Genomic DNA, 17,443 nt, shown 5'->3' on the forward strand with positions numbered 1-17,443 from the left:
ATCTGTTAAATGCTTTTAACAGTATAATGCATTTTTTACATTGATAAAAATTACAAATAATGTGATTAAGAATGCCAAGCCACGGAGAAGGCTGTCAGACGGTCACATTTATTTGGGTCACGATTGGAAACATCAGCAGTTTTCCTGGATAGATTCGATGTGCAGCTCTAAGTCCTAACATGATTTGATCAACTGCAGTGGAATATTGATTAGAGGTAGTGAGCAAATTCAAATTTAAACTGAAAGTACTTGTGATACTAATATGTCTTGAGGATATAGAATATTATAAATTAAAATTAGCAAAAATTTTGCCTACTAATTCTATTTTTTAGTTTGCGTGAAGTAAATAGTTTTGAAATAATTGCAAAAAAACCGTCAAGCACATTTCGGACAGAGAATAGAATATTTTCCTTTTGTAAACTAATTTAGTAAATCTAAATATATAATATACATAAAATAGCGAAATAAAATGTCATTGAATTAAAATAATCAAAAATCATGTTTAACGTTAATCAAAAAATATGAAAACTGACGGCTGATAAACACAAATGACTTCACAATCAACCTCCTGTTTTGGTATTTTATGAATATACACACGATGAAAAATTACTTAATAAAAGTGAAAATGTAGGTTACCAACAAAGAGTACAAATACACAAGGCTATTGGTTTCAAAGTTTTGCCATCTTCTCAAAAATTACTCAAATAGAATAATACAAAACCTAAATCAATAGTATCAATTGAATGTATTTATATTTTTAAAAGGTTAACAGATATTAGAGGCTCTGCCTATTGTGCCTTATAGATTCAAAATTCGCGGCCCTGGATTCAAAAATAGTAGAATATTGCGTAAAAGACGTGAACTGTTAGCAGAAAAGATAGCAGAAATGTTTTTCTATAATTTCGTTAAAAGAAAGATAAAATACTAATACCAAAATAAGACTGCATCGTTAGCAAGCAAAGAAAACTTTTTCCCTTCAAGGAATAGACAAAATCTCCGCCGTGTCCCGGCTGCGTCAATCCCTTACCAACGTAACAAGAGACGAAAAACTTTTTTCTTTGGCAAAACAGTTTCCTACAGCGGGAAAATTTACCCAAAACTTCGCCGGCATAGATTGAAGTTTCTTAAACTAACGTTGATCTCTTCTTTAAGGCCATTGGTGGGCAATTAGGTTGGAGCGACAAGCGAGTCGTTTTATATTGCTACGTGGCAGCGACTTACGTATTGGGAGCGATTAGGTAAGACGCTCTATGAATAATTCAGAAGGTCAAGTAGATACTCCAGCCAAAGCGCACGCAAAGTGGTAAGGCTCTATTCTGTAACGATGCCGTTTAAATGCTTAAATATTAAGAAGAATTATGCTGATGAATTATTGAAAAGGACGTTCGACTGGAAAATTGAATACTGTAATATTAGCTCTGGATTATGTATATTGTCTGTTCGAAATTTTCACGAAAATTTCCCTTAAAATGATTTCATAAAATGACATTAATTAAGTTAGTTTATTTTATGTGACTTGCCTGAAGTAGGGTGAGGAAATCGTTTTTCATTATAATTTAAAACGATTAATTCTTCTTGACTTATTAAAACAAGTTTTTCTTCTCTGCAGACATTATTAATTTTAAGCTCTTTATAACATAAAATATGGAAAAACATCTTTGTTTATTAATTATGTGAAGTTTCATATTTTTATAGTCTTATTATATTTTCTTCTCTTTTCATTTTTTATCTTATTACTCAGAATCATTAGTTTATATACATAATTTGAAAACATCTCATGCATAAAACATACTGGCGCGAATCAAGCACGATACAAGTTCAAGTCCCGTCGGGTGTCGTATTTTTTTCTACAAACAAATTTTTCTAGTGTGTATAATATGCATGAGATGTTTTCAAATTATGTATATTCAGTATGTAGAAATCTTGTGTCTTATTTTTTGAATAAAATAAATAGTTTATTTAAATCAATAGCTTATAGTTATTCTTTGGTCATTCCTGGACGCAGTTGAGCAGATTTCTGGCACTAATTGAAATCCAGTCGCATTCTTGATTTAATCGTCTCAACATGTGAATATTCTTCCTCTTTTTAAATATACATAATACAAATAATATCAGCTGTATTTCTTTAATGGTATGTTTTTTTTACAATTTTTAATGAAATATTATAATACTCATTTAGTTCCTTTCACTTGAAATACAATACATTCCAAAAAGTTGTACTGAAAATGCATTTCCACAATTCAAACTTTTGTTTCTTTTTCTGACATATTATTATTCCTTCGCCCACCTTTAAAGTATCAAAGTATCAAATAATTAACCGAGTTTCTATATCTGGCCTGTCATTGTTTACTTTTAAATATATCTATATTTTGTTAATATTATACAGTAATATAACGTAAAACTCATAATATAATCTCTTATAGACCAAATTCTACATTTTCTACGTATTACAAAAAAATATATTATATGAAATTATGTTGTGTAAATGAACACTCGCAAATTCAAACGAGGTCGCACAAAAGGTATAAACATATTTGTTTTCGCAAAAAAATAGACTCAATATAATATTGTAATATAATATATGAGTTGCCTTGGTGATTTATTTAAAAATATATATGATTATACGAAGACTCTTAGTTCTAGAGACATCTGGGATGAGTTGGACAATGGAAAATATGTCTGTACCTCCAGAATGAACGGGAAGCATAGTACCTAACTTTGACCTCAGTGCTGAGATGATATTATGGTCTTCTCCATGAAATTAATAGCGGTGTCAACAATGGCGGCTAAAATATAAATATAGATAGATATTCAGATATTCCAGATCTTATATTGGTCGGTAGCATCTAATCACGGCGGATAGAAACGATGATTTAAAATTACGGTTAGCAGAATACTTCCCTTACATAAGAATAATGATTCCTTAGGTACCAAAAATTATGGAAAGAGATTTTATTTCTACAGTTACTAATCCAGACAATATACCAATATATGGTAGCAATCTCATATGGAATAAGGCATCTATTTCCTTGAAGTAGAAGAATTCCATCATTATTAATGATTTTTTTTAAATAGGTAGAAAACATTTACAACATTATTATTATGTTATTTTATTATTGGATTATTAGTATAACATAAAAGGGGAGGTTGCACTGATATATTACAATTTATAATAGCTTATTAATCAAGAACAATAACTATATATATATATAATATACTGTCTTGAAAAAAAATTAATTTAATAGCAAAGCTTTCTTGAAAAAAAAAAAAGATATTCACAAAAAACTCTCCTGAAAAATGTTGTTTTTTGACTGATGTAGTTTTACACCCCGGCCACAGAATTATTATTGTATTAACAGATTTTTGCTTTTACGAGAAATGGATGTTAGCCACTTGCTCAACTTATTAGGTCCATAATACTCTCACTCAAACACAAATTGAAAAACAATATGTGTGTTTTCCAGACCCAGCATTCGAACCTGTTACCCATGACGTTATAGGCCGACGCTTAAGCCGCTCAACCATCGTGGTTATTATATGCTAACCTAATCAAACTATAAAAAATCTCTTGATTAATATAGCTATTATACGTCCACACGTCATACAATATCAATTTCGGGTACTATAGTCCGGTTCTTTGACTTTGCAGAATAATGAAATAATACGAGTATGACAATCGAAATAATTATGCTTTTGCTGTACTAAAATTTATACATTTTTCACTTGATATTGCTTTTTTTATCTGTCTGTTATTAAAATCATTACTTAATTATTTTATGGTGTATCTTATACTTATAAATATTACTTACATACTTTTTTTTCGACCATGTCTGATCCTAATAAGATCATAATAATATGATAATGGGCCTCGCCTCTACAGAGTGGAGGTTTGTATTAACAGATTTTGTTCTTACGACAAATATAGGTATGTCAGCCACTTACTTAACCTATTAGGTCCATAGTCTGACTCATACACTAATTGAAAAATAAGACGTTTACTTGTCAGACCTATTGGTCCCAGGTTACATAATTACAATCTGAATTTTCTTCTTGGCTGACTTTAATAAAAAATACATCAAAATATCCTGCGCCTTCCTGGTTTTGATTATTCATATAAAACATAAAAATATAAAGTTTAACATGATATATCTACCTTCTTATAAAAGGGACAATTTTAATAATGAGTTTTCGAAATGCGATAGTCTTACTTCATGTTGCGTAAACTTAATAGCTATAAAGTGTATTGAACGTTTCTTAACGGAACGGGCTAGTCAATAAAGGCTTGCCAAAACCGCTTGTGTGTTGAACTTGAAGTTTCCAAACTAAATTAACTCGAGAATCTTGAATAGCTTTACACCATGAAAAGTCTCTTTTGGTAATATAACTATGTAGAAAACAAATAGCTGCCGAAACTTTCATCAAAAACAAAATGTTTGTTTTGTGTGTTTTTTGAAGAAGAAAAAAACTATACAAATTGTATTTTACTTAACTTAAAATTATTTATTGGTTGTCATCAATAATAAAACGATAACATATACCTACCGTTATTTGTATTTATAACCTTTGCGTTAGTGATATTTTCCACTTGCTTTTAATAGAGTAGATCCGGGCTATTCGGGCCTGTTTGATGTGGAACTTGAATGAGAATAATCAATTTTATTAAGTTTGGATAATAATAATTATAGTATATGATCAAGAATTAAAATCGCATTTGAATGTAAATATTATAATTATTAATAAAAAACTAAAGTTTTTCTTTGATTTTTTTTATTACCTATACGTCACAATCCTATGTAGATCTTGGATGCCCAATGAAGATATTTCATAACATTTGTTTTCTTTGTTACGAGAAACGGATTTAAACACAGATTAGAAAAAATTATATGTGACTTTGCCAAACCCAGGATTTGAACCCGAGAACTATGACTTAGTATGCCAATACGCCGCTCGGAATTGCAAGCAAATGACCAGTATAATAAGTGTAAGAGTTCTAAAAAAATATATAAACTAGAATTAATAACTGTCATAAATCGTCATTGAAGACAGTAATTTAGTAGATTTTAATTGTTCAACTTGCAAATATATTAAATGAAAGATTTATTAACTCGCATTACACACCAACATCTATTAAATTTTACTTTTTGTAAATGTTGATTATTTGAAACCTTCAGATAAGATTGATTCAATGTATATATTATTATCATACTATCAAGGAGGCATGATAAAAATCAAGTTTGATTGTAATAAACTTTAATTGAAAACTTGATTTTAATTACATCTTTTAGAATATTTTTATAAGATCTATATTATTTGTCCGTTAGACTAAATATATCATTAATAAAAAGTATTTCAAATACCCATAAGTACCTAAAAATGTCTACACTGTAATATAAACATAATAGGATTCGTTACAAATAAATTATTAAAATACTTGTGGTTTTCAAAATCAGCATTCCCACGCTCGACGAAGAAATCTGATTTTGACAGGCAATTATATCTACTAATATAAAAGTAATTAATATTTAAATAAAGGCAAATTGATTTACAACTCCACACCTATAATATGTCACTATATTATGCTTAATCTTCTCAAACTTCAGAAGTATCCACCTTGAACAATAATAATTACATGTTTCCTAATTATATAACGAGGTCAATAATCCAAATAGCCCCGATCTACCCTGAATTGTTATTGATTCGAGTACAACAACGTCTAATGTACTCTATTACATACGACATTATAATTATTATTGCCTCGTAGCATTAATAATGAAAAATATGTCAAATCAAAAATAATTAAACTTTAGTCGGTTTTTATAATCTCATTACTGCCAATTACTATGCATACTTACGTGGAAGTATTTTTCTTACATTATTATCATCTATTTTTCAGTATGTGATGCCTTCCCCAAAATTGTTTAGATCGTAAATAGAATGGATTTTGGTAAGGTTTTTTTTAACAATAGCTTTTATTTAGTGTCCTGTTACATCCAATTCATATGAAAAAATGCGCAGTTATACCGAAATTGTTATAATAATATGTATCTTCATAGGAAAATAATACAAAAAACATTGTCAATATTTTTCCACACGTGATATTCAGACTCGTGGCACGTGGATTGATGATATACAACCTGCCTCTACTTCACCACGCATATCTATACAATATACATATTGCAATATAATTTATCCAAAAAAATATTTATGTAATATTTCTAATGTCAATAGAAATATTATTTTATCTTATACCTATACCTACCATGAAAATGGACTAAAGCAAAAGTATAACAATAATAATAATTTTAATTTTGTAATAATAATAAAATTTGTAAAATATATCAAAAATTTTAAACTTTGCCCTCTATATAAATTTTGAACACAATAAAAGATAGTAAACGTATTTTCCATTCAATATTACTAGGAACTCAGAAAGCAGAAATTTATAAGCCAAAATAAATATTTGTTAAATTAAACTGCCTTAAAATATTATAAAATATAGAAAAAGATATGAAATACATGACGTCGAAGATAAAAAAAACTTTTTTCCACATTGCATCAATGTCGACTGGATTTAATGTAGTCATCATCACCATCATTGGGCGGGGACGATCCACTGATATATGAAAACCTCCCCTAGCTCTCTACACTCTTCTCGGTCCCTAGTTCTTCGCCGCCACATATATACATCCACCGAACTTTTGTACCAGCAGTTGTGCACTCAGAGAATGACAAATGTCCATCCCATTACCTACCATTTCATCTACCGAATGACATCTATCTTCTTTTACATATATTTTATATTACCACGTTTTTTAGCTCGTATTCTTGTTTGCCCGGTACAGATTTTTTGTTGTGTGTCCAGTACATTTTTTCTTGTTTGTCCAAGATATTTATTAGACGATTGAAGATTTTTAACTAACTTCCCGACTAGCTAGACATTTGAAACTTTTATAATATATCAGAACACGACGACAATGCATTATTTTAATACTTTTAGCCATTTTTAAGCAGAATTAAATTCATTTTCAGTGATTCTGTTTTGTATAGAAAGTTATTATTGTTGGATGCTAAGGGGGTCCAAGCAACTAAATTATTAATATATACGTGTGTATTATGGAAATCAATATGAAATGTCAAAATGACATTTCAGTATTCTATAATATTTATTCAGCATTTCTATCAAGTACAATAAAAAGTTTTTATTAATTCATAGAATTGTCAAGTTTATATGATTCAACAGAAAATTTAAAAACGTGGTATATACAAAGTTCTTTTTATATTGTAATTATTTTTATATTGAGTATAGAACCACTGTTTCATATGCGTATGCGATCACTGGTAATACACATTGATTAAACACTTAACAATGGGAGGTTACTATTAAATGTACTATACCAGGGTTGGCCAACATTTTGCATACCATGCGCCAATTTTTTTCACAGATGAGTTCAGATGCGCCATACAACTCAAACACCTTTTCTACCTTCTTACGTTCACGGTTGGGGTTGGAAAATATGGATAGGGGTAGGATCTGCTTCGCTTAGGGGAGGAAAAGGAATAACTGTACACTCAATTGAATTAATTAATTTATGCCAGTTCAAAAAACATATGTTTATTGGAGCACCAATCTACAATAGTCAGAAATGATCTCTTGGACGAGAGGTTGATCGCTGTCGTAGATCCCGCTGATGGTGCTACAGCTGCCGGAGAGCTCGTTTGGTGAAGGTAACTCTGGACTACAGTTGTTGGATGTGATGAGAGAGAGAGCTTTCTGAGCGGGATGGAGCCCTGAGAGCTTTTGAGAGTTTGGATTTCGCTAGTCTTTCAATGTTTGGTGTTAAATTTGTTACCGAGAGCGGCAGAGAATTCTTCAAATTTGAATCAGTTATTTGCACATTTGACATGATGAGTAAGAAGGCTACGTTGTTTTCCCACCACCACCCGTCATGTATGTACAGCCGTGGATATGCACGGCCGCCTTCCGTATGACTTGAACTGAGAGCACTCAGGTATTGAAAATATGAAGATGGATTCAGTTATGGCGCCTACTTCAAAAGAATAAGTAGGCGAAAAGATGCAATGCGCTACATGTAATCACCCAATGCGCCACGGTTTGGCCACCACTGTACTATACAATCACCCAAATGTACTGCATGACAGTTTGGTTCTGTGGCAATGTAGTATTTATATTTAATTATCTTAATATATTTATTATAATGTACAAGGTTAATAATTACCCACACAATAAAAGTACATGATATATACCATAAGATCATAATATTATTATTTACTAATATCTGTTTGTTTATTACCTGCTTCGATTATTTTCTTTATCACTATAATGTTGTTATAAGATATATTATTTACGAGATTAACCTCGTTCTAAGAATTAAATCAGGAAATCCAATAGGGAAACGGGTTTATTAACTTCTATCTATTTATTATTAATCTAAAAAATACATTAAACATATTCTTATATAATTATATCTTCTCTTTTTTTGCTACCACATGACTGAATATCGTGACATGTATGAGTTTTCTGTTATTCTGGCATTGACCTGTATCGGCATTCAGCGAATTGAAAAGTTTGTCTTAGTGGGAAATCTGTGAATCTCTAGTTTTTTGGGTAAATGTCTTCTCCTACCTTCAACCTCATTCAATATCATGAGTTTCATCAAGTTTTCAATACGTAATCTTTTCTCTCTGATTATCCATCTAGCTCAGTGACTGCCAAACTTTTTTACTTCACGGCACACTGGTGAATGGGATTTGTTCCGCGGCACACCAAATAAAAATGCCTTAAAAAAGAAATGTATCTAAAGGAAATCATAGTGTAGGTAACATTTTTTTAATATTTTATCAACAGATATGTACATATATGGTAATAATTTTATTAGTGAGATGGTTGCATTGATTTTTAGAAAGAATTCTGTCAAAACGTGGCTCTAAATTAGATAAACAAACACATAACTTCTCATCTACCATCTGTGACCGCTCTCGTTTTTTTTATTTCATTTCCACGAGTGCTAAAAAACCAAATTTAGAAAAGAAAAAACCGGAAAGATACGACGATCCACACGGCAACAGAGATTTAATTTCTGTTGTAGTCAATCGAGGATATTGACTCCAAAGCGATATCCAAAATACTGACAACTCTTGCTCAGAAAATGAGGCTTTGTGCACAGGGTTGTTTTTTATATCTATTAAAATTTTCTCCTCTGTTAGTGTCAGGTGTGCACCATCGAATCTCGCGAATGAATTGATGACCCACTGGTATATTATTTGATAATCAAGTGATAAATAAAATATTTGGAAAATGATGCAGAAAAGAGTTCTAATGGCATCTGCACTTCTGGTAAAATTTTAAATTTGTTTGTGGAAGCGTCTACACCTGGAAAGCTATCAAGCTGTCAATTTTTAATTTTTCTGGTACACATGTCTAAATTGTCAGCAAAAAAATTTAATTTTCCTATAATTGTAATAATATTATTTTCATTCGCTCCTTGCAGGCTCAAATTTAAAATGTTTCATTTCTCAAAAAGGTCAATAAAAAATGTCACTTCTAGCCACAAAATTGTCCTCGTGATGAAAATCATAACCCACATTTATACTGTTCCTTTTGAGAGCCAGCGTACTTCAGTATGAAGCATCAAACACTTAAAATCAGAATCAATATTTTCACTCAGTTAAAGTGAAGTGACAAATATTTATTTGAATATGTAGATGTTGAATTTATTTAAAATTGAGAAAATTTAAATGTGTAGGCACTATTTAAAATGAATAGTTTGGCGGTTTCTTCCTTCGCGGCACACCTGAGACTTCTGGCGGCACACAGTTTGGCAGACACTGATCTAGCTAATGGGAACTGTTTCTCTTTGATCTTAGACCATGATAAAGAATGGCAACCTATCATTATCCGTTCAGTACAGTTAAGTTGAGGATAACCCATCTCGCATAATATAAAGTTCACTGATGATCAACACGTGCGACCTTTTACCTGTCCACGAAATCTCATATTTCAAATTCGTGTAGCATCTTTGACGCGTAAATACTGTTAAATACTCAACACTTTAAAAGGGTTTATAAAACTATATAAACTAAATAAATTAGCTTCAATTCATTCTGCATTGCAGATTCAGGTATAACAAGCTTAAAGCTAAGCCAAAAATTAATAAAAATGTATCACAAACTTAACTTTATGTTTGTGAAACATTGTCTGTATTTAGACTATTACACGAAAAATCACAAAAAATACGTAATCGTTTTATACACACATAATATCACAATGTAAAAACATATAAAAGATTCCTGTAGAGTATAGAATATTCCACTTGAACAGTGCTATATAAATTCTTAAGATAGAGTGTAGGTACTTTCTTGTGCTTTTCCTGATTTATATAAGTATATATATTATATTATTTTACTTGCTAGGTAGGTACATTGTATGTTTAAATCTTTACTAATGTTACTTATTTTGTTTCCCCATATTTATATCAAATTGCGAACGTCTTATATTTATAATTTGTAAATAAATACAATTTAATATTATTTTTTTCTATAGTCATTAATTGAACGTCACTAAAAACATTGAGATGATAATATTATTGCATCTCTGTATTTTATTCCAAACTCTTTGCTTCTATTTATTTAAAAATATTATGAAGATGTTGTAGGCATTATAATTAAAATGCTTTTGGAAATCTTAATTACATCATATACATTTTGCTGTCAATATGCTACCCAATTAGTATCTCAGGCTGTGCAAATTTAAGGCACTTAGAGACTTAATTGAATTTATCGATTATTTCATGATTAAATTTCCTCCTAGCGCAAAATTAACTTATAGCACTAATAAGAACACTAATGGAGACATCTAATATTGTGCTTCCTATATAGATGCAGCGATGATACCGAGTGATACCAGTACCTCAATAATTAATGATCGCCCGGATACTTCTAGATTAATTAACATAAAAGACAACATAGTACTTCACTCATACGGGTTTATATTAATGGATTTTGTGAGTTGAGGTAAATAAAAATGAATTATTTTTTAAACAGAATAATTAATATTCATAAAATATTGTAATACACCGTCTTTAATAAAGTTGGGCTGGGATCATCAAAAAGATTCCCACAAGATCCTGGTTTGAGAATGGAGTGCAGTAAAGCTTACCGTTCAAACCCAGCGATATGTGATAGCAACAGTCATCGCATAGTCTATCACATCTCTATAACAGTAGTGTCGCCTGTCGCTGTTACAGGTTCAAAATTTTCAGGATTTTTAAAAAAAGCTTACTATTTCGGTCGATACGGTCATTTAAGATATATGGGCAATCTGTGAAATCTGTAACTCTTTTTATTGTACACACATTATTGTGTTATTTTTATAAAAAAACAAATTTTCTTTTTTTCTTTTAACATATCCGCTTATTCGTTGGGGTTTATGGACACCACACGAAGTCTCGAAGAATCTCCGTCGCTAGCCAGTCTTATTGCGTCTTCCCAGGCCATGCCAGCATTCTGTACTTCTACAGTATAGGTACACACTGTAGATAATATTTAACAGCCTTCCAGGATGCCTAAATTCAGTTGACTTGAAAAACAGATAAGCCAGGTTGAAATTCTTTGAAGCATCCGCAGCACGTGGCAATACGAATTACCAAAAAAAAAATGTAATTTTTATAACATTTTGAAAGCGTAAATAATATTGTATTAATTTCATATCATCTACTTACTAATTTTCTTAAATAAAAATATGATTTGATAATCTAGGAAATCGTTTATTTGAAAAATAAATCTGAAAGATTTATAATCTCTTCTTAGGTGACGCTATATAGTGCGTAGTATAGACACTAAGTAATCAAATATTGAGAAAAACCTTTCAAAATACTCTTATATAAAACACCTATACAATTTGTTATGTATTCAAAAGTAAAAGCTAAGGATATATTATTATGTAAACTACGTGTACCCTGATAATATATTGATATTTTCTTTTTGGGTAAAAATATTTACTTTTATTCCAACTCACTTCAATACATAACAGATCTTTTACCTTTTAAAGGTACATACACACTGTTAAGCCCGCTTTTATCTACTAAGTATACCTTTTCGTGAATAAGTGTATGTGGTACTTACACATGTTAAGGGTAGGTTCCCTCACACGCGATACTTTCCATTAGCGAATCACTCAAGCCATTCTGCTAAATCAATACATCCAATTGATTTAATGGAAAACCAAACCTTTGCTCGGGTAAACGATACTTATGCCTCTCAGATTTATTGACTGCCAGAAAGTATTCTGAGCAATATTGATTATGTAAATTTTATATTGGTGAAAATTAACTTCTGGAATAGAACTGTTATGTATTCGCCAATGAGGAACTAAAGTCATGAACTGATACTCCCCTATCTAGTCCACAATATAAATTTACATAATATTTTTAGGATAATGATAGTACAGTTGGCGCAGTGATGTCCCGTGGCAATAGACAGGCAACGCATTATGTTATACCAAGCATGTTCCTTTCTATAATAATAACATGATGGTGCACTTATTTGAATTCATAATAAGAAAAAAATAAACAACTTGGTAATACTAGTTGATTAATAAAAAAAAATTAAGCTTATAAATTTCAATTTGTTTTAAAAAAAAAACTTAAATCCTATATCTAAAAATTTCACACGTATTTTAATCTATTTTAACATCCAGAGCAAATGTCACTATATTGAATAAATAACCAACAACCATCTCGTTAAAAAAACATTAAAATCGGCACAAATCTTCACAAATTGTTTAACAACTAATGGAGAAAAATATGTTTAGATATAATGTAATGAAAACTTGGAAAATCTCACCTATCAACGCCTTAACTTGACCCAGTATAGATTATAATGAAAAAATATTAATACAATTATAGGTACTGTTCGGTTATCAGGAATACAGCGGAAAACACATTTGAAAATAGCCGATAAACTGGATTATTTGTTAGGTTAACCTTACCAAACCTAACCTAACCTAATCTAACCTAACCCAAACTAACAAATAATCCAGTATATCGGGTATTTTCAAAATGTGTTTTCCGCTGTATTCCTGATAACCGAACAGTACCAAAATATATATTAAACTACTCTATAAACACAATTTTTCGAAACACATCAGAAACAGCGGTCTTCGTAGTATGAAGTGGTTTGTCATTCTGTGTGTTTCTGTGATTGTTTCACTGCCACTAATTGACTAGTACTGCCATCGATCTTCGTGGCCTGTTGTAGTCTTAAAAACATAGTTATAAAAAAAATATATTTTCTAATTATGTGTGTTTGTGATTTATGTTACAAAAATAATTATAATTTGAAGGTTTATTAACATACTTTTAGGAAATATGGCTGTCAACTATTTAGACAATATAATAGGGCTTTGTTTTGTATCAAACACATAAGTTTTGAAAAAAATATATGATATTGCCCAACGCTTGATTTGAACCCGCCACTACCGTCTCAAAGACGATCTCTTTTCATCTAATGCACGGTGGCGATATAATATGTTAATATTATATACCTACTATGTTTTGAAAATAAACCGTGCTCTACCAAAAAGGTAAAGGTTTGTTATGATTCTATGTATCAGTAAATATAACGGGAATATTTGCAATGTCGTGCATGACCTCAAATCATATAACAAATGATATATACTATATTGGGTTAAGCGAAAGTCTAGGTTCTAGGACATTGAACCACTTATAACAATGTTTTTTTAGAATAAAAAATCTATTTATAATATGCTTGCTTCGTTTCGTAAATGCATACGTAATATTTGTCTAAATTCGCGTGCAATTTCGATATATGAATTGGATACAAAGTAGACAATACTGTATCCATGCAGTTGGTAACCGTACCGGCGTTCTTTCAATAAGTAACTAAGGTTTTTTTTTACGTGACAGTGAAATGGTCGATCAGTTCCGCTGACGACACTTTACCGAGCGTTCGAGCCAGCAATCGTACTTGATAAAAAAACTGCAAAAAAAAAACTTCGTCAATCGAAGTTAGATCATTACTCAATTGATATGGACATTTAGCACCGTCATAATACACCTGTTTGGGCAATTTCTCTCTTTATGCCTCGATAGTTAGGACTGTTATTCGCTAAAATCTTTGACTTCTCCTTCTATCGTAACGTTTGTCATTCTGTCTGCTGTATTACTAAACCAAAATGTATTACTTTGAGACGAAAAGTAACCCGGTATAAATAGACAAGTCAATAATGTTAAAAGCATCATTCACTCACCATCATCGGTAGTGACAACAACCATAATTAAGTTTTAGTTTTATCAAGTGTTCCAGTGAGTGGTTGCAATATGGCAATCTTCGGGAAAGGGGTGATGCCTTTGTGCTTAGCACTGGCCATTGTTTTAGCAGCAGTCGCAGCTAGAGAAATCTCTAGACCTGATTTAGATGATGACCAAGAATTGGAAGTCATTGAAATCACAAGAGTGAAGAGGGACGCTGATCAGGATACTGCCGCGAGTCATCACGGAAAGCACTGGAAGAAAGGAGGTGGTAAGGAACACCATTCCGACCACCACTCAAGCCACGGTGAGAAAGGAGACAAAGGCTACAAAGGACACCACCATCATGATAAAGGACACAAAGGACACCACGATAAGGAAGGACACAAGGGACACTACAGTGATCATGGCGGTCATAAGAAACATCATCACGATGAGCACGGTTATTACGGCGAGCACCACAAGGGAGAGAAGGGAGACAAAGGACACAAATACGATGAGAAAGGTTCGTACAAGAAGGGACACTCCACCAAGGGAAAGCATGAAATCCACAAGCTCGATGAATTCAAGAAAGACAAGCACTTCTTCGATCACCACCATGATGCCGGACACCACGAGAAACACGGAGGATTCCACCATGAACACGCACACAAGAAGGGAGGACACCACAAGGGAGGTCACCACAAAAGCGCCCACCATCACGATCATCACGGAAAGAAGGGTCACCATGAGAAGGGATCTCACCACCACGATCATAAGGGACACAAGGGAGCCGGAGGCCATGATGAGCACTGGCACCATCATTCCGACTTCGGAAAGAAGGGAGGTCATGAGGATCACAAGAAATGGGGATACAAGAAAGGACACTAATCTATTCGCTCAACTAGCTCATTGTTACTTGTTACGCTGCTGCAAAAATCTGTTTTCGGTCGCTTCAAATGTGTTTTTGCTACATTTGGATTCGGCTCTTATTATTTTGTTATGTTTGATTTTCTACAGTTCTTATTTTAACTTACCAAATGTTTTCAAATTGTATATGTTTCCCTATTTTTGTAAATATAAATAGGTTTCTATAATAACTTTGTGTTTTTTTCTCCCTTTTCTATTACATACCTAATTAATATGTTTTATCGATAACAACAACATCTTACATCCCAGATATATCTTGGCACTTGATAAAATACAATAACATTATAATAAATGTTAAATTTAATCTTCGTTTATTAATAGGTAGCATCATATTATAATAGTGGTACAAGCAAACAAAATAATATTTACAATTTCGCAATTAATATAAACGCACACTCAATAATACAACAAATTAAAATAATATTACAAAATAAAAAAATATATTGATTTTAATAAATTATTATTGAAACCATAAACAAAAATTTAATTAATCAATCTATATAATATAATCAAATTTTGTTTTATTTACAATACTTAATATTATAATAAATATTGTAAAAAATAATTAAATCCTATAATAATAATACAATTTATTTTAAAAACGTTTTTATTTGACTAAACCTAACTGTATCTCTACTTTCAATAATAATTAATACAGTTAATGAATCAGAGAAAATATTAAATAAAATCTTAGCTTTATCCATTTAAACTAAAAGTTTATTTAGTTTACTACTGTACCTCAAAATACACTACAATATTTTTATATAATAACTGAACCACCACGTAAGAAAAATCAAAGACATGGTAATAATATTTTTTTTAAAGAAAAAGAAAAAAATTCTAACCAAACCATTAATCAATATTAATCACACAATAAATAATGACACCAACATAAATCGTACAAAAATATTTTTTTGTTTTCATTGTTACCTAATTAAACAGATTATTAAAGCTAAATATAATTATGATAATATTATCCACTAGGTATATTATTATAATATACTCAATATATTATTATAATATAATATGTATCAATTTTGGTTATATATTTAATTTTATATACTAAATAGTTTTTTTTTAAATAAAACATTACCACAGGCTTGATTTTTCCGGTGAAAGCGTAAGCATTTATAAATAGGAATTTCATACTTTACGCCAAATTAGTTAGGAGTTCAAAAATACTTCCTGGTAGGTACATAACACAGATACCAATAAAAAGTAACAAGTCTTTATTTTTGTCATGTTTGTGTTTTCGCTTTCTTTCTTAATATAAAACATTATTATTAAAATATTAAATATATTTCAATATAACGAAGTACTAAAATAAAATTGTTTTAAAATTAAATTCTCGGTAATGTTTTGTGTAAATATATAATATTTTGATATCATACTATAATTAGCTTCAAAAAGATAATAAACATTTCAAAACAATGTTTATTACTTATTGACTTTTATTAATTTTTTTTTTTACGAAAATAGATCATCAATTATTTAGCTGCGCACTCTCATATGAAAAAGTTGTTCAGTTAAAAAAAATGGAAAATAATAATAATATTATATTCATAATAAATATTTTATTATGTTACGCAATTAAAATTATAACGGGTATTTTGAAATTCCAATTATATACATTTGAAATTAATTAAGTAGGACCATCGTTGACGTAGCGCCGTCTGCGTTACCATGTGTCTTGGTCCTAACTTGAACGTATACAGTTCACCCAATCACAGTTCACCGTGAGTTCTTGTAGTGGAGACAGGTAGTCGTGTACAGGAAACACAGAATTAATGGGAACTGAAATACCTAACGCGTATGGAGTAAAATGCAACCGATCCCGAGTGTGGAAGAATATGGGTTAAACTTAAAAACACGTGTCAAGAATACGTAATTCTGACTATAGTCGTATAGTTTAGTATAATTCTGACTTCTTCTATCGGTTTATGCACTGACGCTGATTCAATATAGACATAATATTAAACATCTTTATTGCCGCCAACTGGACGCATGAAAAATGGAAATTTCATTTCTGAAACTTATACACCCGATCCTCTTTTTGCACGGGGGATACGTTTCAAAGACTACTGTGCAAAACAAAACCGTGTAAAAAAAGATAAGGTGCCCATACAAAAATGGTAGATTACTTAAAATCAACTCAATATACGAAATTCTTGAATTCAAAAATAAATCGAATTTATTTATTATTTATATTTACATAAAAATATGTATACATAAAAATACATAGTTTT

General features: G+C 30.8%; 1 protein-coding gene across 1 annotated transcript; it reads left to right on the forward strand.

The window, feature by feature from the left end:
- Positions 1-14,357: 14,357 nt before the first annotated feature.
- Positions 14,358-15,158, forward strand: LOC147078703 (uncharacterized). Its single transcript, XM_085960499.1, has one exon. It carries the CDS (start codon positions 14,358-14,360, stop codon positions 15,156-15,158), a length of 801 nt encoding a protein of 266 aa, XP_085816625.1.
- The last annotated feature ends 2,285 nt before the right edge of the window (positions 15,159-17,443 follow it).

Source organism: Rhyacophila brunnea, unplaced genomic scaffold, assembly GCF_057557595.1.
Source record: "Rhyacophila brunnea isolate RB1 unplaced genomic scaffold, BYU_Rbru_1.0 scaffold_11, whole genome shotgun sequence".
In the NCBI taxonomy this organism is placed as follows: domain Eukaryota; kingdom Metazoa; phylum Arthropoda; class Insecta; order Trichoptera; family Rhyacophilidae; genus Rhyacophila; species Rhyacophila brunnea.